This window comes from Corvus brachyrhynchos, unplaced genomic scaffold (assembly GCF_000691975.1).
Source record: "Corvus brachyrhynchos isolate BGI_N302 unplaced genomic scaffold, ASM69197v1 scaffold101, whole genome shotgun sequence".
Lineage (NCBI taxonomy): Eukaryota > Metazoa > Chordata > Aves > Passeriformes > Corvidae > Corvus > Corvus brachyrhynchos.
The window spans coordinates 7,415,084-7,440,765 of NW_008237239.1; the positions used below are offsets into that span (position 1 = coordinate 7,415,084).

General features: G+C 37.7%; 1 protein-coding gene and 1 long non-coding RNA gene across 2 annotated transcripts in view; one reads left to right on the plus strand and one right to left on the minus strand.

Moving 5' to 3' along the window:
* Positions 1–2,508: 2,508 nt before the first annotated feature.
* Positions 2,509–22,103, minus strand: SLC35A3 (solute carrier family 35 member A3). Its single transcript, XM_017729781.1, has 8 exons — positions 21,711–22,103; positions 15,699–15,903; positions 14,705–14,859; positions 14,495–14,617; positions 13,274–13,382; positions 10,095–10,213; positions 9,453–9,586; positions 2,509–7,509 (listed from the first exon to the last, which is right to left on the minus strand). The coding sequence occupies exons 1-8, from the start codon at positions 21,762–21,764 to the stop codon at positions 7,419–7,421; spliced, it is 990 nt and encodes a 329-aa protein (XP_017585270.1). The 5' UTR covers positions 21,765–22,103; the 3' UTR covers positions 2,509–7,418.
* A 126-nt stretch (positions 22,104–22,229) lies between these two features.
* Positions 22,230–25,682, plus strand: part of LOC108445574 — a 7,315-nt gene continuing 3,862 nt past the window's right edge. Inside the window, exons 1-2 of the long non-coding RNA XR_001860474.1 lie at positions 22,230–22,507; positions 24,041–24,223. This is a non-coding gene — a long non-coding RNA (uncharacterized LOC108445574). The remainder of the gene's footprint in view (positions 22,508–24,040; positions 24,224–25,682) is intronic.

A 25,682-nucleotide genomic window follows, 5' to 3' on the forward strand; every position in this document is an offset into this window, starting at 1 on the left:
GCCCAGCCTCCGCCGCTCACCCCGAGCCCGACAACACCGCGGGCTAAAGCACGCGAGCGCGGCCCCTCGGGAGGTCCCGCGGGAGCCTCAGGTTCTTATCCGCCCTCCCAAACATCACTCGTCCCTCCCACCCGAATCGAAACAACCAGCCCCGCTTCCTCCTTCCCGGAACTGCTGAGGCGCCGCGGAAAAAAGGAGCAAAGGACGGCAGTTCGTACGGGATATACCTGACATTCCCAGAGCCAGAGTACACAAACACAGATATAATCCACCCTAAAGATCCAGAGACAGACATTCTACTTTCTTACTGTCAAGTTTTAAACTTAGTTTATGAAAGCTCCGACACCTCCAAACGGGTAGGTCATCCCAGGTTCTGATTTACCACAACGCCCGCATGTAACAAGATAACAGGGATCAGCTTCCCCGGGGCAGCATGCCAATTAATGGAGAAAATCTTTTAGAATCATGTGCTGGCATTATTAGGTTTTTTGTGGCTTATAAATTCATCCACTGTTGATGTCTGGCATCACTAAAGAGCAACAACTGTCCATCCTGTACTATCATATTCACGATACAGACACAAGTCTCCATGGCCGTATCCACATATCAGTCTTTATGTTATTAGTCCTCCACCTTTCAGCCCTCTTGCTGCTTATCTCCATCTTCCCCAGCTCCTGCAACATCCCTGTTTCCCCCAAAACCTCAGCTGCAAATGAACAGCTTCCCTGCCCCTACCAACAGTGGAACCTCATCCCTAAGGTACAGACTGGCGCTGCAGCTCCCACCTTGTTACCAAAGGGCTGCCAATCACTCACCACTTCAGATAGTGTGGGCTTAAGTTAAACCCTTAGCCTTAAGATCAAGCACCTCTTATCATAATGCACTTTTTAAGGAATTTAGAACTTGCTGAGGCACAACCCTACTCACGCCAATGTCACAGTGAGACAACCACAAGCAGACTCTAGCTCACAAAACAAGAGTGCGTCTAGCGGGTCCAAGATGTTTGCTATTATCAGGAATATGTTACAAGTATTAGGGTGTCACATGAAGTATTTGACAATTCTGTCCCACTTCTACTTGAAAAGGAGAGGGGTCTTCAAATGTTGACATAGTTTCAAGTCTGTTCCTCAGAGTGCTGTTAGATTTTGGTGTGAAAGTCACATAGACACGTATGTGACATGTAAGGGACTCATGTAAAAGAAGTCAACACAACTACACAATGCAAGCAAAGTCATTTGGTAACTAGGCTGAGAAGACAGTTTTCTATCCACACCTTCATATAAGACCAACACCTGTTATTGATGTCATTATCTCAAAATAAATGCATTTAAGCATCAAGTTTCCTCATGCAGAGGATTCAAACAATGAGAATGTAGTAATAAACTTGCTTTTGCTGTCATGAATTTCAGCCAGCTATGTCTTCAAAAATCAAACTCCACTTACCTACACAAGTTCTGACATAATCTGCTCTAACATTATTTAACTTGTATATTAACATAACATTAATCTTAATATTTAACATTATTTAACACAAACTCCTGAAGAAAAGAAACAAGAATTGTCTGTTACATCTAAACACCTGCAGTGCTCAACCCTCTATACTATGAAAATGCATACTACTACTTCCTAACTGTAGAAGACATTACCATCATTTTGGAAGAGGGATGAAAAAGCACAGAATACTTATCTCCCTAGGGGGATTCCAAGGCATAGGCAGATGATGGCTTCACTGGTTTCAGATAAGATTCCTCCCAGAGTGCTTTTACACCAAACTTGAAGAACACTGTCCCCTGCAGAACCAGCTATGCTCCTTTGTTTAGATGGTGAATAATTGTTACCTAATGGCATAAAATTTTCAGTTTAAATCATGTTGCATATGAGCATTAAGAACAGGGCAAAATTGACAAAAGGAACTGACAGAAATTAAATGCCCTGAAAACTGCTGTGAAATGACCCAGTTTTATTATAGGTTATCTCCAGAAAGGGCAGAGAAACATGTCCTCCATCATACATAGCAATTGCTTGTGAATTCTGTTAAGGTCTTTGATACATTGTAAATTATAGCTATACATAGCTCCTTACAGTGTTAGTGTTTTACAACCACACCCCATGCTATAACTTGATATTGATACCCAGGTGCTCCCTACCACCCCCGGTTCAGGGCACATCTGGGGTTTCAGACCAGAAGAGCAGAGAGTGTCACAAGAACACTGCTCTTGAACGTGATTCACAAGAGGTCATGACACAGTGGTCAAAAAGAAGCATGTCTCAGTCAAAATTAAATTGCTGGCAAAATTCAGTAAGATGTATATTAAAAGATACCATTAACAAACATCTTACAACAGCCTTCTAGATTTTATAGAAAACTATGTTAAAATTATATAGTGAAATAAATAACTGTTAGTTAAAACATCGTTTAATTTCTGCCGAAATATGCATAAGGCAACCCTCTCCTTTTAACAAAGCTCTCAAACAGTTTTTTTATCACATTCTTAATAAAGACAGTGCTTAATTTTAATCCGTTTATTACTACAGTGACATTATCTACACATACAGAAGAAAAAAAATACAGTATTTTACCTCAATGTGGATTTAAAAAAGGACTGTGTTAAGTCATGTAAGATGCATTCAGTGTTCAGCAGTGTTATATATACCAAAAAAAATAACCTTTTCCAAACTGCCTGGAAACACCATATATTAAAACTGTATTCAGTGTAATCACACACAAATATCAACATCAAGGTACAAAAACCTAAGACTACCTTAAAAAGTTTGCTACAATGTTTGAATAAATGATTTATATTTGGGCGCATGTATTGACAATAAGGACAAAGTTTAAAAAATCTAAAAGAATTATACTCATGGCAGCAAATGCAAACTATGCTTAACATATAAGCAATTCTTACTGAGCTATAAATCACTAATGAAATGAATATAGCTAATTACAGTCAGAATTGATGCCAGAAGGTTGAAGATGAGTTAATGTTCCATGTCTACTCTTGGATGCAAATGTGCAGCAGACATTCAAGAACAAGAACAAGCACTGAATGGCAAGTCAGGACAGGTTCTTTTTTCTTCTAGGAAGAGTTATAAATTCAGCTGAGAAATACTTAGAAAAAGTTAAAAATTCAACTGAACAGAACTTTGGACAGTAACTGAAGCAGAAGATATAATTTAATCAATTCCATGTATTTTGTTGCATTTTGACCTGCATTTTTCTTTAGTAAAATGTCTCAATTCTAGATACCTAAAACCATACCATGAGCTTACCTGGAAAGAGCAGGGCTTTCCTCCTCTGGAAAATAATCAGCATTAAAAATGAAAAGAACAATTAAAACTAAGGCAAGGAAACACGACTTGGGAGTTTCTCATAGTAATACACCACCTTACATAATGACACATTACACATATATGGTATAATATCATATTATAGATAAACATTACCTTTCTAATACACAAAAAACCCCCGTTTTTTAATAACTCATTCTCACAAAACATAGATTTCAGATATGGAAGGAATGAATAATCCTCCTCAACACAATATCCAGCAAGAAACATTGTCGCCAGGAGGAAAATGAGAAACAAATTCAAATTTGGAAAATGATGATCGCTTAAATACAACAGAACACGCAGGGCTGATTAGGAAATACATTAAAATATGAAAGTTGCTGACAACAAAAACCAGAAGAAATGCAACGTTTCAGTAATAAATTTTTTAAAAATTCAACAAAATCTATTGCAGTATTTTGAATTACAGCCATAAAAATAAGTCAGAAACACAAAACAATTACGTACTACTAAAAGTCTGTGAGAGGCCTGTATGCATACGAAACACAAACAAAATGAGATTGTTTTGTCTTTTTGAGGAAAAAAAAAAGACAAGTTACTAAAACATTGCAGTAAAAAACCAAAGATGTTATACTGGAGAAGTTGAATCGAGAACATTAATCTACCCTCTACTGACACAAATAAAAAGGGAGGTTTTCTTAAATTTTGTCTAAAACAATAAAGTTGAATAAAACTATACAATTATCTGAATTCTTTGAGAAAATACATTATTGGGCACTTGTGGATTGCTTAGAAATACACTGTGGAAAGAAAAGTTTATCTTACTTTATTAGACTCAAGGTTTTTCACCACTAAACTGATTTATTTTGCTTTGTTAAGTTTATCATTATTTGACCATTTATCATGTATCCCAGAGATTCTCAAATAAAACTACCAAATACCCAAATATTCAATAAATACTAGTACACCCAATATGTAAGTCTAGAAAAAAAAAAATCACATAATTCAAGCTGTTGCAAATAAATACCTAGCTATAACTTCTGTAACTTCATAAATATTTAAATAAAATTCTGCTAAGTATAGGTTAGCCTCCTAAATATACAACTAAACTAACAAAACCATTGCCTGCCTAAAAGTCAGAAAAGTAGTTCAGAAAGGCAAGTTTATTTTTGGGAATTTAGACTCCTACAGAGTTTGCTTTTAGGGCAAACTCAAAGCACATTATCCACTACTTCCCAAAGCTCTGTGCTAGCTATTCCTCTTTGGTTAGTTAATGAGTTATAGACTTAAAACTACTCAAAAAAAAAAAATCCAAATGTAAAAGCATCTCAGTGAGAAAATGTGCATATGCTCTCCGATTGCAAAGATTAAAGAAATCAGTAAGCCCTCCTCAAATCCGTTCTGCTCTCACAAAACACGTGCTATCTCCCCTTGGCCAGAGTAACACCTCAGACAAGAGCCTTTCCTCAGCCTGCCAAAGGCTAAGGAAACACAGCTAAAAATTCAAATTCACTTTTCCTTTTCAGCAACAAGTCTTTGAAGAGATCTATCTTGCTGGAAAACATAACTGGACTGTCAAATGAAAGCATGGAAGTCACTGATTTACAGACAGGAGTTACTGTTCCTTACTACAGCAGACAGCATTCCAAAGCTGCATGGCATCCTATTCCAAAGCAAAGAGCACATATTCCTGGTCTTTCCTTTAAACATCCTTACTGACAAATATTGACAGGTGCACCTGAAATATTAAAACCAGGCTACATGTCACAGAGCTCCAGCCACATGGTGATTATTTGGTCTATTTGGTCCCTTCCTGTACAACTGGCTTTAAAGTGTTCTCAACCCTTACGTTTTTTGGACACTTTTTTTTTTAGGAAAGTAACCAGTTATATCACCTGAACACTTCCACTGCTGTGATTCATGAAATCAAAAGTATTATTGGGTAGGCCAAACTCCAACTGAGAGATTACTAGCAACACTTCCCGCCTCATTTCAGAGCTGAGTGGCTCCCATTCTGCACTCGGCACTGCTGCGAGCCGCTGCCCTACACACACATCTTACCTCATGCTGCACACAGGGGGCAAATGGCTAAATGTGACTTTTCAAAGATTGTGCCACATTGAATGTTACAGGTAAAAGTTTCAATATTAACACAGAATGCCCATTTAGAGAGTTTTGACCACCAAGTAGCAAAGCTCCTACAATTACAACGTGCTGGGACAGATTCAGAGTTCACAAAGCTTAGCAAGCCCTAGGCATAGCTCTGATATTTCTTTAATGTCTTTCTCTGATAAGATAAACAAACAAAACATTGATAAAACATGTAATTACCAACAGAAGGAAAACACTATTTTTACTTGACTGATACAACTGGAATTCTTCCTTTCGTGTTTACAACACTTCATTAAGAAATCTCAGAGCACTCTTACAGAATCTCCTCGTCTATCAGATGAGGAACTTTGGTAAACATTTTAAAACACCCTTCTCTTACACGTTTTCTTTAGCACAAGACAGATATGAAAAAGAACATGAAGGGAGTGGTGGTGGGGAAAAAGGGAAAGACATTTTTACCACTTGCCATTCTACTGGTAAGGGACTCCTGATACGTTTTTGTATAAATGCACCATCACGGGTGTCACACGAAGTCACCCAACATTAACATCCATTGTGAACAGTCTCCTGAAAATCAACGATTTTTAAGACAGTTTTCTTTGTTTATTTGTTCCAGATTTTTTTAGTGTTTCTGACTATATGCAAATACTTCAAGTGAAGTGTTCATAACAGTCTAATTGATTTAATTGCAGCAAGGTTTCTTTTTGAAGTTTTTTCTTTGTTTGAAACAGAACAACAGCATGCTTTTATATTTATCTATTGCACAATTAATTGCTTTTTAATTATGTTTCCTACTAAAGTAATTCCACTACTAGACTGAATAGCTCCAGAGAACCCATTTTGGTCTGTTGGCTCAAGGACTCCCAGAACAAAATAATAATTAAAAAAAACCCATCAAAACTCTAATTAAGCCATTACATAGAAATATACAGAAAAAGCCTTGAAGAGTTCATGAGTAAACAACACTTGTTTAAAAAACACCTCTGTAATAAAGTACAGTACAGTATACAGATGCCATACCATAGTATCTCCAGATGGAGCTGTTACAGACAATGATAATGCCTTTAAAATGCTTACTATGGGCTCTTTGTTTTTTTTTAATTGTGGTTTAAAAGAATCTCCAGAGGCTATTTAAAGCACAAAAACTACTTTTAAGGTTCTACCAAAAAGATGATTTATAATCAGTAAAATAACAAGAATGAACATTACATCTGAACAAGCACCCATCAGAACCCTACTCTTACTCCCAGGTTAGCATGGTAACCTCCCACTGGTGTTCCCAGAGTTATTCCATCTGCTACAACACTACAGGCTGATGAAGGCTGCAGTATTCCTCTCTTTGTACTTCGGTGAGAATGTTAACATTCTTACAATAGTTTTATATAAGCAACAGAATTATAATATTATCATTTAATAACAGATTTCTGTTATTAAATCTGCCTTCTAAATATATAAAAATATTTGATATTGTGAAAGCATCTTTCAATCATATTTCAATTTTCACAGTTTTAATAAGGAGTACCTAATTAGAACCATCACTTTAGTACTATGACATTCAGCTCGTTTCACGTAAATAGACAAACAGTTAAAAACGTATTTACTAAGATTAAATAGAATCAAATCCCAAAAACATACAATCTGACAATGTTGTCGTGTGCTCTTTCAAAGAGTGCATAGGACATATTTCTGCAGCAGTCAATACAGTAATTATTTTGATGCAATCTCAGTCGAAGCTGTAAACATTCCCAATTGTAGTTTCTTGGAAACTTTTGGTTCCTTTCATGTTTTTATTAGCAAGTTGCACTGGGCATTCCCCTGACATTTCCCCCCCATCAGTTACAGACAGCATCATCCTCCACCTGTAGCCCCTCTGGCTGTTCAGAACTACTCATCAGCACTTCTTCAATACATTCAGGGCAGTCATCCTTCCCTTGCAATGCACAGTGACACTTCCACATGCCCGTGCTAGCAAGGCCCCCAGTGCATGATCTCGAGAAGCAGGTTGATGAGGAAGTCTGCTATGCCTTAATGGGATTTCCTGCAGGTTTGGGATCATAACCATATAGGAAAGTAGCTGCTATTACAAGGATGGCTCCGAAGAAAAAGACACTGGATAGAATAGGGATGAAAAAAAAAAGTTTGTTTTAGTTGATGCAAATTTATTTATGCAATACAATCAAAAGAAAGGATATTCTTCCATGAGGAAAACAGGAAGATAAATTATATTTGTCCAATGTATAAAGAACACAATAATTTGTACATTTTTATTTTTAGAGGGATGCAGAAAGTTGTTGAAATAAGTAACGACAAATTAATGTATCATTATATTAACATATTCTGAAAATTAAAACTATACTTTCACGGAACAACTGTCAAGAGCATCAGATCAATCCTTCTTTCCTTAATTTTTTACCTAAAGATGTGGGCAAAATGGAAGCAGGAGCTGAAAAAAAGCAGCTACTGTGGTTAACTACCTGTTTTTAACGAATTACATACATCATGTTGTTGGAGCTGTGTTTGCTCTGAAGTCCTAAGCTTACGTCAAAACAAATTACTGCTGCCTAAGAACCAGTTTGCAAGTCAGTATAATCTAATTTTTGGCAGATACAGAAAGATTTGTCTCATGAAAACACAATAAGGGCATCTTTTCTATTGTGACATTTTGGCCTTTCAAGTTGTTTTGATAGTTACAAGTCTGATACAAAATAACCAAAGCCAGCAGACAATCAGTACACATTTTAGAAACGAATCTTCTCATAGACATGACAACATCAACAATTTCATCTTCTGAACCAAATACTAAAAAACTGTGGCATATGACATGATAATCCTTCAGAGGATACATTTAGCCTATTTTGGGACACGGCCCCTTGCAACCCATTCAAGCATTTAAGTACTTGACATCTATTACCCTAATCAAAAATGTTGATGTAACAGAAACAATTATACTGTTTCAGTTCAAACACATTGTTAGCATAAGCAAGGTACTAAAGATTAAATTTGATTAACTCAAGTTAAGCAATTTTTATTAAATTGGATGTCTTCAAGTTCTACATGCTGCTACTTGGCTCTATTTAATTTTCAACATGTTTGCAGAAGCTGTTAAGTTACTTATTAATTTTCCATTTGAGCACACAGAAATTCTTAAACCACTTTCGACATTTGTTTTAATGGGACAAATATAGTCTACTTATAATTTAAGCTCAATGTCTTCCACTTCTTAAGCCTAGATAGCTACTCCATTTCCTTTTTTGAATGTTTAAGTAAAGCCCTGATAATACAGAATCACAGAACAGGCAGGAATAGAAGGGACCACAGTATTGCAAATATATACTTTTAGATAAAAAGACATTTCTTTGTACCAGATACAAAAGTCGTAAATATTATTCAAAATATTTGTATGCCATGAGTACATGTAACATGCAAGGAGTGTTGGTCAGTCACAAGCAAAATCGTACTCCTACATCTGGAAGTGGGATTATTAATTCTACACTCCATACAGGAAGAGCACTGGCAAGACAAGCAGTGTTCTGAACCCACCCATGTACAAAACCTGTGGTACACAGAGCTCATCCCCAAAACATCAGGACACTGTACAGGGCCTAGAAGAATGGAGCAAGCACTCTTCTTTCTTTCTCACTACTGAATATGGTGTTGCCTTTAGAAATAGCTCTGCCTTTGGGCTTCTGGGTGCCCTTGGGCAACTCAGTGCGGCAGCGTCACTTCCGTGAGTGCCGTGACTGCAGTGAGCTGTGCTGGAGCGTGTGGTGCGGTCGGTGAAGGGCAGCACAGAGGCGATGTCCCCGTGCCAGCCCCTTGTCCCGGGACACGGAGCAGCGGCAGGGGTGCAGTGCCCACCCGGGGCCGCAGGGGGCGCACCACTCACTGTTAGCTACCGGATGGGGCTAAACCTTGATGTGCAAGTTGTACCTAAGCATTCTGAAAGTGTGGCTTGGACGGGATTGGGTTTTTTATTTATTTTCGCAGTTATATCTGGTAAGCAATAAGTTTTCAACTATTTTTTTTTAGTATACTTGGGAAGTAATTCTTACCTTGTAGGGACAAAATCTTGCAGCCAGAAATAGGAGATCAGTGTTGACAGTATAATAGAGAGAGAAGTTGCAAATCCCTTTAAAATGTTGTCTGCATATTTTATAACAGCAGCAATCACCAGCCCTCCAAGTGCCTGGAAAAATAGTGAGGTTTGGATTCATAAACAGATAATTTGACTGAGAGCATCTATTTTAACACCATGCACCTACTTTAGGAGAAGCTATTGTCTGTGTTGAAGAGCAATACATTTATTTTATATTATGGATTTGCACTGTTGAAAATAAATATTGGACGAGTAGTTCTTTCCCCATCAAAGAAATTGTTGATTGTATCACCACCATTAAATGAGTGGAAATGCTTGTACTGAACATTTTTAGCCACAGGAGAAAGACCATATAGAGAGATATTTTTAAACATTACAAAATAAATAATGCTTATTTAATAATGCACAATACTTAATCATATACCTGCTATATATTTTCCAGCTTTTCACTGAGAGGTTTATGCTAAAAATGATATATCAGACTTTTGACTATAGAATTCTCAATAACTTCACTGACACCCATTAGTTTCCCCCGTTATTTATAGAAGAGTAAATCCCTGAGTACCTTCATAGAAACATGCAACACAAGGTATCTCACCTGTAGAACAACCACCACCCACGTAAGTTTATTGTATCCTTGAAAAAATCCATTCTTTGACAGTTGTTCTCCATCATAAATGTAAACACCCATCAGTCCAAATATGCTACCAAAAAATCCTGAAAGTACAAGATTGATTAAAAGCTTCAGGTGAAAAACATGCACACGGATTCCTCATCCTTAAAGGCTGCTCGTGTATTTCTGATTTTAAAATTGGACTGTCACTTGCAATACCATCACATCCAAATGCAATCAGTCCTGTTCTCTTTTAAAAGCTATTCTCCACACATACAAAGAGTTTTGATTGTTTCCATGAAGATATCTTTATATACTTATCTTCTATTATTTTCTACTGGAATGGAGTGATTTTTGTTTATGGCATATAGTAAAATTCACTTAAATGCAATTTCAGTTTTCCTGAAACTAGTCATGACTGAAGGCTGAAGTAACCCTATAACCTGGAGAGAAAACCAGGAAAACACTCAGTGGAGGAGAAGGTCCCTGGCACAGCAGGAGCAGCAATTAGCAGTTTGCCAATTCAGACAAGGATCTTGGAAGTGGGATTTTCCTGAGCCAGTCTCAAACACAATGAATGTTTACTAGTAGAGACTTAATGTCAAAACCTGAAATTGGGATAAGACTGTGGAGCTTTTAATTTGGCGAGTAGTGTTCTTCTATCAAATGGGAAAGCTTTCTCAATCCTTCAAACATGGCATAATGTAAGCAGCTACTCTGTGACTGATGTCTCCTCTAGTTCTGAGCAGGAAAGGGGGAACACTTTTTTCTGTTCCTTCTCTGTGAAAAGCTGATTTTCATCACATTTCTTAGCATCTGAAAAAGGCAGCATTGTTTTGAACAAAATAACACCTTCTGCTTGATAAGAAATAATGCTTTTTGTAGGCAGAATTAAAAATGTAGATAATTCAGATTAAACCATTTACTTATATTTTCCAATTGATCTGCTAAAATAAAGAAATAAAATTGACTATTCATACATCCTTATTATGATATTGGTATACATTAAAAATGGAATTTTAAACAATTTCTTTTCCCATTATTTTCTATAGTTTTAATAACTCTCTATGGATATGAAAATGAAAACCAGGTTGGACATAAGGGTTTTTGGTTTGTGTTTTAAGAAAAGCTCTATTTCAAAGCTCTTGCTTATGAATGACTTGCTCCTGAATAATACAATGTCTGAAGCGGGCAACTACCTTGCACTTGCAGAAAGAACACACCAATGTATTTTTGAAAATGTGATTTCATGTTTTATGTATTTTGTAAAGGCTGTATAGCAAAAGCTGTATTTATTTTTGTATGTATTTAATATATATTGTTTAATGTATTTATGTATTTAAATAGTTTCTAAAATCTTCACGACATATGACAACATTAACTTTATTTTTGAACAGAAAACAACCTCAATAATAAACATTCTACTGAACTTCCTCTTGAGGCAGATCAAGCTCACTAAAAAAGTAAATACAAAACACAGGTGATCTGATTCTCACTACAATCAGACATTTATGTCTTCATATATCACTGTTCTAGCTATTCATAACCTTGAAGAGTGTGTTTAGACACAGCCTGCTCTGATCTCATTGTTTCACAAAGAAATTACTGGAACATTCAATATATGACCAGGCCAACTACCAAACTACGTGTACACCTGTGTACTGTAGAAAAATCTCAACAATGTTTTAGAAGAGATCATCGATTCTTCAGCAATTATGGATTCTTACTGGAAATTATTTCAGATATCTGCTGCCCATGAAAGCACTTTTAGCATGGAAACTGATAGTAATAATAATAATCATCATCATCATCATCATCAGCTTTCCTTGGTAATGGATTTTATATTGCAGCTCCACCCAAAACACCACATCTTACCTTAAATCCTGGACCAAGCCCCAGCTAGCAACCCTTCTCTGCCCCCCAAAATTCCCTAACATAACGCTTCCTGATGTATTTCCTACACCCTGTTCAGGAAAACTTAGTTTGAGTACACACAAGCAGATAGTAAGGAGAGGTTTTGATTCCTTTAGCTATACTCAGTTTCAAAATATTATGGTAACGTAAAAATGTTATATTCAAAATTAAGTTCCGCATTTTTAACTGAAACCATTTATAATTAAAACACAGTAGTAGGAAAAGAAAGGAAAAAAATATGGCTTATTGACCAACTATCTAATTACTAAAGAACCCACACCATCTCCTGTTCTTGCAGTACTGCACTACATTCTACCACACTCAATACCCAGCTCTGATCCACTAAGTCATCTCATGACTTAACTTCACACTGGATTTGATCACTAGTCTGGTCTAAGGTGCTGGGAAGGTCAAATTCTGCTCAACACATCCATTCAAATATGTCATAAATAATTATTGCCTACAGGTGAAGACCAGAGGGATTCCATTAGAGAAACAAAGGCAACAATAAGCTTTGTTCCTGTTGCAGAAAAGGAACAAAAGGATATTGTTGATGTCACATTTCCAACCCTGTAAACTGGACAAGAGTGCTTTGAAGTGAGGGAAAACTCACTCAGGAACACAGATCAATTATGTTACCTTTAATATCTAGGGTCTGGAAGATCCAAGACTGCTTTGGGAATAAAAGATATTCTCTTACTGGTAAGTGCACAGTAGGTACACCTATTTAAATAGTTAAGATGAACTGGTCTTTTGCATATGCCTCTCCCCAGTGATTATGCACACAACTGAAAGAAACTGACCTTTGTATTGAAATAACAGTAATTAATTACCTCAACTTTATTCACAAACAAAGCAGATTTTATGGCTTGGCACTTTTAATAGAAAAAACTGCCTACCCAGGCACAAGAGAAAAAATACATTAATTTTAAAACATCTCAAAACATTGACTTGGAAACATATTTTGTTTTAATATTCCTATATTCTCTAAAAAACAGTAAAAAAATTTCAACTGATAGATTCTGTACAAATGTACAGATACTCTATTAACAAAGTAAATCAAGAACTAGATTGAAATCAGAAAGTAAATTCTATAATTCCATCTAGCAGAGTTTAACTTTCAGTTTTAAAATAACATATATGCAGCATACTAAAATGTTGATTTTTTAAAATTTATACATTCATTTTGCACAATTATCGTAATGCTTCAGAATGCAGTATCTCTAACAGATGACTAAAATTAAACTTACCAAGCTGAATGTTTCTGATCCACACAGACTGCTTAGTTTCCTTTAAAATTTTCTCAAAATAAACCCCAGCAAATCCACTAGAAAGTGTTGCTTGAGAGTCTGAAGGCCACTGGATGTAAAAACAGTTACACAAAATTCACTGATGAAATCAAGTCATGAGCATCTGTAAAATGCAAACTTGGTTTCTACCAACAGTAACAATTACTAAATACAGATAATCACATGCCTGTAAAGCTTTGTATTTTGGACCACAAATACTTTTAAAGGACTGCAAAGCTACAATTTTTCTTTCTACATATTTGTAAGAAGTAAAATTGTGCCTGAACTGGGACAATACTCATCAACTTAAACAGGTGCAGGATTTACATTTTATAAGCAAGAACTGGTTCTGAATCACAGTGTGACTTATCATTATCTGCCACCAACTTGCGCCACCCAACAGTTGGTTACCTTACAAATATAAGCACAGTTAGAAAACTACTTACACCAGCTGTCTTTAAGATGGGATGAATTGTCTTTTTCATGTGCCCCTCTTTGGTGATTGTGCAGACTAGTTAAATCTCGCAATGTGTCAAATGCTATTTGAATAAAATGCAATGCCATAGACAAAAACTTTCTGAGGAGTCTGTTAAATACTGTCAGAGTGTTTTGTTCTCATTTTTCATTACTGAATTTAATCACTGTATCTTTTCCCAAATCCTTAAGTTTTAAAATAAAAATTTCTAGGATATACTAAAATCTGCTAAAAATTCTTAGAATAGTCTCTTATCCCATGATCATGCCCTCTAAGAACTACAAACTCTGGTACTTGCACTATTTAGAACTGAGGCCAATTTTGCTTTTTGAAATAGTCCAAAGTAAATGTGCCATGCTGAAACCATATGACAAAGTGAACACAGCCTGTACTGGCAAGGAAGATCTGTGAATTCCTAATGTCTGAAGAAATGTGCTAATAAACAGTGCTATCATTATTACTTGCAGGTTGCTCCAGAGGCCCTTTAACATTCTACAGTAGAGCACTGGGTTGCAAAAGAGGTGTTATCTTCTGCTTTTGAACCATTTCTGGTGTCCTCCAGACCTGGCCAGTTGTGATTGGTAGCTCCTGACTATACTCTGGTGCTCGTGTACAGCTGGTAGAATCAGAAAGCTGAATAATCAGTATAGAAATCTGTATTTCTTGAATAAACATTAAAACCCCACAAATCACCTGCTAATATTTACCTGCACAAATGCCACTCCTGTCATCAATATTACCAGTGACAGCCACTGGTATACACCCAGTTTCTTGCTCAACATGGACACAGAAAACAATGCTGTGGTGAGAATTTTCAGTTGATACGTAACCTAGAAGAACCAGAAACAGTTACTACTACTACCCCATAATTCATGGGGGTTTTTTGAAACTTACAGAGAGTTCCAAATATACAATACCTGGTATGTGGCTGCATCTAGGTTTGACAATGCTACATATAGCAAGTTGTTCTGAAGAGTGTAAATTCCTGAAGGAATAGCAAGTTTAAGAGTTTCCATGGGTTTGTTAAGGATCTCGTCATGTAGCACCCTGTTCAGAGTCCGTAAATTGCATTCTACCCAAAGAAACAGTAAAAGAAATAGATATTCACTAAAAGGAAAGGGTGGGGAATGAAAGAGAAACAGCAATATTCTGTTCTTAAACTGTTGCCCCTTTTTATAGCTATCACTATGCCAAGACCTGAAAATACTATGTTTGACTTTAACAGGTTTTGTATATGTAAGGAAAAATGGCTGCAAATATCTTCTTACAGCCTGAAGTATCAGAATGAAAACAATTATTCAAAATAATTTGAGATAAACTTACTGAAACCATATCAATAACTTAAGATAATATATCAAAGAGTACCACCTAAAACTCCATATGTAGAATCCTACAGTCATCAATATTTATGCATAGACAATGACATTTTTAAGCTGTTGAAAATCAAATAGAAACCAGATAAATTCAGTTTAAAATGTACAGAATAAGAACTGGTGTAAATGTGAATACAGTTTTCTTTTTTTTAGCTTAGAACTATGATTCTTCCTGTAACAATGAAATTGCTTCTTCCGTTCTGCATCTACTGTTTATCACAGGTTTCTATTATCATTCATGCTTTGGACACACTTAAAGCTTTTAGTTTTTAGCTACTTCTACATATGGATTTCTTAAAATGCCTGAGCAAATGCAAAATTTGAGATGTAAGCATAAAATTTATTCTTGCACTCCTCAGTATCCAAATTCTCTTAAGTAAATATACAGCATAATTATTGTCTTTCCAAGACTATTTCTTACACAAGGAGAAGGGAAATGCTTTGTTGTATGCCTGTACTCACATGGCTGCTTTGCAGTTGCCACTACAATACAGCATATTGATTAGGAAAATTACTTGGTGCAAAATTTGACACATACTGCTGTCTTTGTAGACTAATAGAACACAGGCCAAAATCTTCAGAAGTTCAGCAATAACTACTGCAGTAGAGGATAAGTAACGAGGTCCTTCTTCTTTCAGTGTCCGAGAATAGCGCATGGTCAATACTAAACTTGTGGTCTGAAAAACCAGGATGCCCAAGGAAAGGTACTTTAAATTAGCAGACATTTCTTGACTTTTTTCTTTCTGAAACAGAAAAACAGAAACGAACCCAAAGGTAATATTGCAGATATTGGGAATCACAGATTTCTTTATGTAGGTGAAGGCTCACAAGGTATTTTCAAGCTGAAGGTGTTTTCTGCTGTGGTACAGCACAATGCCCAGTACTCCTGCTGCAAGGAGCTCTTCCCAGACTGAAGAGTTTTTCCCACTCTTCCACCTCTGGCAAGTTTGTCAGGTTGCAGTCTCTGCCTTGCCAGGCGACACCGTCCCAGCAAAAAAGGGTGAGGGTTGGGCTGCTTTAAATAAGAATGAGAGGCATGCCTGGCAATGAAGGGAGAGTTGTGGGAAAGCAGAGTTGGAGAGGAAGACATGGTATGGAGGGGCTGCAGGGGAGGCTGCTGCTTATCCTGCTAATTATCCTGCTCAAAAAAAATTCATTGACTATAGATGACTAGGTGACTGCAACTGCTTACTCAGACTGCACTGACTACCACAAACCTTATGTTAGTAAAGCTGTACCATCCTCATCTCTATTAGGAACTTCCACCAAGTTGATGCAGTTTTCTTTACAATTGTCATCAATTTAAAGGATTAACTTATCGCAGAAGACTAATAGAGACAGTAATTTTCATTTTGCAAGCAAAATATATGACAAGGAAATTTGAAAAAAGCTTGCTGCTACTCAGAATATCACATAATTTTTGCTATCCTTCATATAAAGAACTTCTATACACACAAACTAATGCTTGCTATAAAAGATTACCTTCTGCTCCCTTCACTGCCCACTTATTCAGAAAAAGAGCCACTTTTTATAATGCTGAAGTTAAATCAATAACTAAGAGTTTACAACTATGTTTACAAGCAAAAGAAAAACAGTAACAAGCCAAGACAATGCACATGGTTCTCAATTTCAGAAGTCTAGACACTCACTGGGTGCATATGGCAGAGCTGTCCCTGTGTTTTACACCTGCAGGCACACAACTTCGACTCATTAACTATCCAGCTCTGTTCACACTGCTCAAGGATGTGCTGGTACCTCTAAATATTCGTAGCTTGAACTGAAGCTGTTTCTTGCAGACTGCATTTCTCTAGCTCAAGATGCATTTTATTGCTGTTTTTGTAGACATTTGGAGAGCTGCACTCTTCAAGTATTTCTGACTTGCCTTTATCTTGTCTCTAAGCATTTATAGTTTTTCCCCAGTCAAGTATTCAAAGTCAAATTATTACCTATATGACACTGATACTTAAAAGACATTGAAGTAACCTGCAAATAGGTGTGAATTACCAACAGCCAGGAAGATATGAAGTACACACTTGTATCCTACACAGTAAAACTGTTTATCTCAAAAATCATGCCATTGTAAAAATATTTGTAAAAGTATACTGGCAAATAAGGAAGAAAAGGATGCCAGGATGCAGAAACTGAGGAAGAAACACACACAGTTCCATTAAGGAATCTTAATCGGAGATACTTTTGTATGAACTACAATCTCATGTAACTTCTGAAGAAACAAATACTACAGCTGCAACTGCACTGAGCAATATGAATCACACAGAAATACAAAGTATGAAGGAGAAGAAAGCTGCAGACAATACTGAAGACTTGATGTTTTTTACTGGTTCTGGTGGAACAATCCATTACACAAGAATGTTAATTAATTAATTAATTAATGTGGAATTATGCATCCCCAACAACAAAACTGAGATGATCTGTTAGTTGAAGAACAACTTTGAAGAATAAATTTGCTACATCTGAGAACAAGGAAGAGAAAAAGAACAGTTCCTGCAAAGGGACAAAGAAGGGACATGCATGTTCAGAGACAATGCTTTCTGGAGAAATGCCAGCAACACAAAGAAGACAGAGGGACAAAAAGGTAAAGGAAAAAAAAACCACTGAGTGAAGTACAAGAATTGAATTTCACTAAAAGGCTTGTCTATGATACTGGAGAAAAGTGACATTTGTGTGAGCCTGCCTGAACAAACAATTTCTTTCACCTTTTCCATCTACCTAATTTTTTAGAATTGAGACCTTAAAAACTGGAAATAAAGAGCAATATATTAAGATGAAAAACAGTGAATTTCATGAAAGCACACATACAGATAAATAAGTTTTTAAACTTTTTGGTTTTCAGTTTTCAAAATGCTTCTGAACAAAATATAGATAATGGGAACACACATATCCCTCCTGACTCAGACCCAAACTTTTGCATTTTGTCTGCCTGTGAAGTGACAAAGTTCACATTAATTTTTTTGCTAAAATACAAGCACCTATTTATGAAGCAGCTTAAAATGCAATTTTAAAAGTAAATCACTAGTGTGCTGTTCATGAGCAAGTACCAAAGCAATCAGCATGAAAATAAACCAAAAAGCACAACACTTTGATAAGCCCATCAGGAAAGCCATAAAGAACACAAACCATGTAATTATCTTGAACTTCTGTCTTGTCTTCCTCAGTAGTCATGAAAAAAAAGGGAACCCTCCTCAGACAGTGTATCTCAAAAAGGCAGCAGTAGCAGGAAATATTTCCTTACTGTAGTCACTAATGCAGTTTTGAAGTTTCAAAAGTTCACACAAAATGGAATCTAAGTATCCAGCGTGATGGCTGAAATAAGGGTGTTTGTTAAAAGTTGTCCTGTCACTGGTCAACAAGACAGGCTTGTAGACAGAAAGTGCATGAAGTTTTATGCTGGACTTACAAACTGGTTCACAGAGCAGGAACTAGAGTCCTGAAACGTACATATGCCAACAATATAAATACTCTCTCTTAAGCACACAGAACATTTAATCAGCTCTCCTGGTCCCTTCTCCTTCTTTTGAAAGAGCTGCTTATCAGCCCACAGGCCTCTGTGCAAACTGGGGACGGACAATCCAGAAAAGGAGCAAAGTACTGAACTTCAAACAGTTGGGGCTGTCTTCAACTGCAGCTTCACAGCAGCTTTAGATTTACAGGTGACTACCAGAGGTGTAAGCACTCACTTGTAGCCATGAGCTCCTGCTACCCTCACAGCAACAGCCTGTGCAGTCACAGAACAAATGAACTGTTGTCTTCAGTAACAGCCCACCCTTGGATTGTCTTAAACCAATAAAGACACTGACGTTCCCAATGCATTTCCTGTACAGAGTTACAATATAGATTTCTTACTGGGCTTTGGATGCACTACTTGGTACTCTGAAGGATGCATCTGTTTGAAAATTCAGATTTAGGTTTGCTAATTCAAAGACTGGAAGGTGGGTGGTCACATGAACTCTGTCTTTTGAACTGTATCTTACAGTGGGGTGCACTAAGGACCTGCACTTCCCTGACTATAATACTGAATAACCTATCTCAGGGACTGGGCTCATTACTCTTTTCTTCTGTTAGTTTATGTTAAAAAAAAAAAGTCAGCCGCTTCTGCGTCATTTCTTCAGTAAGCAATGGACACACCCTGCAGCCACATGGAAGGCAGCCCTATACAGAAGCCAACACGCAGGAAGCCAAAATGGGATTCGCAGCCACGTAAAATTTGAATTCAGTACACACAGGTGGGTGAAATACAGGTGGAGTCTATGTGAAGAGCTGTTCTCCTTCAAAGTAAAAAGGAGAAGGATCCTGGAAAGGTTTCCAGAACACAAACCAAAGCAAAGCAGTCTATACAGGAAGTAATACTTTCAGCTCAAAGTGCCATACTGTGCAAAGTCTGAAAAATAACTCTTCAAAGGAAGCAGATTTTTTAAAGTGGAAAATCACATATTTCCATCTCATAATATTAATTCAAAGATGAATACCTTTCTGACTTGCAGATTTTCGTCTCCCTTTGTAATACCTCCAACCCAGGCTAAAATTTAATAGTTTGCATTTTATTTTGTCCCTACACTTTCCCTCCTAAAATGCTGGTAAATGCTAATGTTTGCAGAGGAAATTAGGCCATGATCTATTTGACTTAATGAACAGCACACCAAAACTCATTGATATTAATCAGGGTTTACTACAGAGCAATAAGTTTACAGGACTTTCCTTAACCTTAAGATTTTGTCTTTTAAAGATCTGATGGTATAAACTTCTGAGTTTTTTCAGCTGCTAAGTATCTACCATTACAAACTTCTGTGCAAAATTAAGGCACAGTCTTGAGTTTGTAGAAGGACTCAAAATCTGACAGAATTACAGGGAGTATCAGAGAAAACTTGCAAGAAAAACTCCAAGCACTTGACACTATCTGAGGTAAATGACAGACCAAAAAAAGAAAAACTAACAATAAATTCCAGCAAGTCTCGTAACAAAAATGCAGGTTAAATTCACCAAGAGATTTGACAAAAATAACCTCTACTGGAAACTACTTCTTTACTCCTCCATACTCTGTCACAAGTAGAGTTTAATTTAAAAAAAGAAAAAAAGTAACAACTATCATGCTCCAAATCTTCACAATGATGTCATTATATGAATTAAATACCTTCCAGCCTAGCTGTGAAATGTTTCCACTGCTGACAGTCTTTTAGAGTAAAAAAGCCAAGTTACAGGAGTTCTTTTTCTTAGCTCTTATTCCATTTTATGACTATTCAGTTTAACATTGCTTAACCAAATAAAAGGCATTTGTGTATTAGTCAAAATGCAAAGCCCAACACAGAAGTAGACAACCAGCCTCTCAAAATGCCAAAGGCAAAGTTTAAATTTTCTGTGCCACTACACCAAATTCTCTATATGGGATCTGCTGGAAAATAAACAGACTGAGTCTGCCTTGTGGAAAGTAAAGTACACTGTGTCATCCCAGTGGTACAGGTATAGACTTCCTGGGCATTTGCTTGGAAATCAGGATAACAGATTACAGAAACAGGATGGTGCTCTCAGATTTCTCCAGTGAAAGATGAACCTAGTGCTGATACTACACCTATACAAATATAATAAGCCGTCAACAAAGGAAAAAGCACAATTGGAAGGTGAAGTAAGAGCTAACTCACAGAACTTGAAGAACCTATTTTTACAAGGCTTCTTTCAATGCTTTTCATACTTTCTACATGCATTTCCCTCTTCCCTGTGCTGGGTAACACACAAGTAACATGTCATTTTCTGCAACACAATGACATTCCTCAGAGGAAAGTTCTGTTCCATAAATACTCTTTCTTTTTGGAGTGAATATAGATTTGTATTTACCAGAAGTAGTATCTAATACAACAAATATTTTAAGTATAGAAATAAATGGAAGGAAGGAACCTCATAATGTTCAACAAGGCCAAGTGCAAGGGCCTGAATGTGGGCTGGGGTAATTCAGGAACAGGCTGCCCAGAGAACTGGAGAAAGTCTGTCACTGTAAGTGTTCAAGGACAGGTTGGACAGGTTTTGAGCAATGTGGTCTAGTGGAAGGTGTCCCTGACCACGGCAGGGGGTTGGAAACAGATGATCTTTAAGGTCCCTTCCAACCCAAACCATTCTATGATTTTATGACAAATATCCCACATGGTGCAGAGGGCGCACAGACCTCTCGAAATCTAGTTAAGTGCTGCTGAACTGGGGCCTGAAGTAGCTTTTACATACATACAAATAATTTAACTGCTATATTTGGACTGCTATATTTAACAATACATTTCTTTCTCCTCTCACCACCACAAGATGTAATCTGTCATGTCACTGTAATTTTAATAAGGCACGTCCTAAATATTTCTAATAATCTTAAACCTTGCATTTATCACTTTAAAATGTCACTATGTTTTCCATTTTCCTCATACTGTAAACAGGTCTGTAAACAGGTTTCTTTTTTGTTCCCTCCCTTAAGCTATCTACAGTTTCAGACGTTCCTCCCCAAATACATGGCACTTTTCAACTAAATCACTGCAAATCACTTCATCATTTTAAAACTTACCTTGTTCTTTCTTTTGGTTTCCAGCTTCTTACTCATTTTTCTTGCTGGAGACATTATAAAGTGCACTAAGTACACTATGAAAAAAACCAAAACTGTGTTTCTCTTAAAGTTTGTACACTTCTTCAGAAGTGTGGTTAAAAGCAAATCCTCTAACAAAGCTTTTTCCCTACTCTTCTAGCAGAAACTGAGGAACAAAGATTTTTTTCACATGAAGGTTTCCTTCAGGCAGTATTTCCAATTTCTCCATTTACATAAAAAAAATCTTAACTGGTGAAATGAATTAAAAATATAACTGCATTCAAGTAATATTTTAAAGACAAAGATATCAAGTAGAACGCAGAAGATCACTGGTGGACCTTGCTCCTGCAACGTCATCTTGCTCCCTAGGCATAACCATATCTCATGTACTGGTTTTGGCTGGGGTAGAGTTCATTTTCTTCACAGTAGCTGATAGGGAGCTGTGTTTGGGATTTGTGCTGAAAAGTGTCGATAGCACAGGGATGTTTTCATTATTGCTGAGCAGGACTTAACTCTTTTCTGCCTTTTCTACCCCACCAGTGAGGAGGCTGGGAATGCACAAGAAGCTGGGAGGAGCACAGCCACGACAGCTGACCTCAGGAGACCACAGGGATATCCCAGACCATACAGAGTCATGCTCAGTACATAAAGGTGGGAGAAGAAGAAGGAAGGAGGGGAGGTTCAGAGTGATGCTGTTTGTCTTCCCCTGTCCACTGTTCCACGTGATGGAGCCCTGCTTTCCTGGAGATGGCTGAATACCTGCCTGCCCATGGAATGTGGTAAAATAATTCTTTGGCTTGCTTTGCTTGCATGTGCAGCTTTTACTTTACCTACTAAACTGTCTATGTCTCAACTCACAAGTTTCCCACTTTTACCCATCTGATTGTCTCTCCCATCCCACCAGGGGGGAGTGAGCAAGTGGCTGTGTGGTGCTTAGTTGCCAGCTGGGGTTAAGCCACAACTCTTGGCCATTTTAAAATCATGAAGATGGTTTTTAAAACAGGCAAGTGCACTTAAGTACAGAGCAGTTACACATTAAATGGTAACCATTAAAGATCAACCAATGATTGCTCCAAAACCTTGGCTTCTGCCAAAGATAGTGGAGGCTGTATCAGTGTTTCTCCAGCCATATATCACTCAACCAGGAAATTCCATCACTGCCAAGTCTAACAAAGGCAATGCAATTACATATTAACTATTAACTAAAGTCTAATTTCAGAGAATGTTATAAATTGCTTGGGACTCAGGTAAAGTTTTCTTATATGTTGACAGAAAACTGAGCAGAAAGGGAACTTGGATGAATGTTTTCATGAGCTCCCAAAGGTTTTCTGTTTGTTTCTTTCTTTCATTTGTTGAAAAAAAAGTACCATTCTAATCTATGTATCAGGGAGGAAGAGTAAAGCATTGTGAATCTTAAAGTGTGAAATTTGTGGCTAAATGTTCTTTAAGCCCACCACCTTAATCCTTTACACCAAACCTAAGAATCCAGACATCATTTTTTTTGACTGATGAAAATTTGGTTTGATGAATATTATACAAATCACACACTGAGTATAAATATTCAGCATTCAGGAAATTCAGGCCCTCATTGAGCTAAATGTTAACACCAGCATTTCTTATAAGAGGAAGACTTCAACTCTGCCCAGTAGTGCAATAGTTTTATGTTGACATAACAGTCATTAAGCCAGACTCTGCCTGCCAGCGCAGAAATTTGATACAAGCTGCCTGAACGGCCTCTCATTTTCACACAGTACATACACTGTATTCATTGTATAGATCACAGTATAGATAGATCCCAGCAGCCACATTCAGACTCTGGGAGCAAGGAGCCATTCAGTTCTCAGTTTCAATTCAAATAACCACCCCTCCTCAAGCACACAGGAGTGCAAGGCCACGAACCAAAGGACTGCTGGAATGCAGCTCCGGCAGATGTATCAAGCCAATGAAGGAGCTTGATTTAAGGTGCTGAAAGACTGAACATTGAGTCCAGCTGGGGTTCAGCTGCAGCTTACACTTAAGCTATTTATGAATTACAAACCAAGTCTGGGTGCTTAAGGCAATACAGTGTGTCATACACCTCAGTCAAGGTGGCCTACTTGGAGTGGAGTAACACAAAGTAGATCCTATAGTGAAAATCAACCTGTAGGCACTTTAATTACAAATAAAATTAGACAGCTGTACAGCACTGAAGGGATATAAATATAAGACAAGGTTCAGAAATTCAGTGGCAAAATCCTGAACTCTTAACCATCTGACATTATCATGCCAGATCCTAAGAAGTACAGATGTTAAGAATCTCTCCTCCCCTCTAGAGACATCCTCCATTGATGTGATCCAGCTGTGCAGCCTCCCGAGCTCCAGCAAAAGCACAGAGCCTGCACAAGCAGCATGAATATGGTATGAACTGAAGTAACCACTGAAGAATAAGCCCAGCTAGCAAGCAAATCAAGAACAATATGGGAGGAATAACTGTGTCTAGCAAGCCTGTCCCAAAGGTAAGTATGTGTTGTCCTTCCTTAACACTGCCAACTTCTGAACTGTTTTGAGGGGATGTGTGACTTGAATTCCACAGGTACCTGGCTCAGATGATCTCTGCCTTTTTCTTGTTATTGCAAACAATAGCATAACCAGAATAAGGAATTAGGCTGTGTAGGCAGCCTGTAGGATTGTTAAAGGCAGAGTTACTCCTAACAATACATTGCTCTAAAGAAAGCAAATTTATACTTACTAGAACCAGTCTTTCCCCAAACCAGTATTTTTGCTACACATGTTACTTCTACCAACCAGAACATCATACATCCCAAACCAATGGATCTTTATCTCCCAGAACTGTGAATTTCAATCACAAGTTCTTCTCACAATGCCTAACAATGTGCAAGGGAATCATGAACTACAGTATCCAGAGGGAGAGGTTATAATAAATCACTTTCTCCACAACTATCACCTCCCTCAAACTCACCCTGCAGCCTTTAGCTCAACTCAGTGTGCACACTGTTAAGTCAAGTGTAATGCCTATGGAGAGAGGCAATCCCACAGATTTCAGGAAAAGCAGTCCATCACCTAATGTTAATTCTAAGACCCACTTTGTCATTCTGCACATACATTCCCTGAAAAGCAAAGGTTGTCTTAGATCCCAGTCCTCCTGTGTAGAGGCCACTGTGAAAAATAACACTTCCCACTGTGGTGCTCACTCAGTTTTAGAAAGGTTTGTTGCACATGTTCTTTATGTTCCACATAACACACCCCTCTGTTGCCGAAAGCTGTGTCAGTCTTCTCCACCCAGTCATTCCTTTAAAATATTTTATCTGAATCCAAGTGTTCCTCACTCTGGTTTAAAACGTAGTTTATAGGATTTAATAAAATGAAACAACTTGGTATGCTTTCTGATAACTATCTTTTACCTTTCAGTTTATTCCATAATATGCATTATTACATTTTTAATCTCTATATTCTCTGAGTTTCTGCTTAATCCATAACTACTGTACTGCTAGAGGGTTTCTCATTTCAAAAACTTGGTATAAAATTGTGATACCATGCAAATACTTGTAAAATGAGCATTTCCGTGAACTTTACATGAGCACCTCATCACGCATAGTGAGCATCTTCTCAGCAGAGCACCAGCAAGGGAGTCACAACCTCAGCAGCACTGACACAGCTCTGGCCAGATCCGTGCTCCTTCCCAACTTCACACGCAGCCGCTTCCCCACAACAACTTTAACTCCACCTTCTGCCTCTTCCCTAAACCGCTCCATTTCCAGACATTTCTCCCGGTGATTCTTCAATCCCACCCTTTCCCCTCCCCAGCCAGCTCCCACAGACCTGCTTCCCGCCCCACCCACCAGCCCCAAGCGTCTCCCCCGCCACAGGCCTCCCTCAGGCTCCCCCCTCACGCACAGCCCCGCACCGCTCCCCGCGGGGCGGCCCCGGCCGGGCTCTGCTCCCACCTGCGCGCCC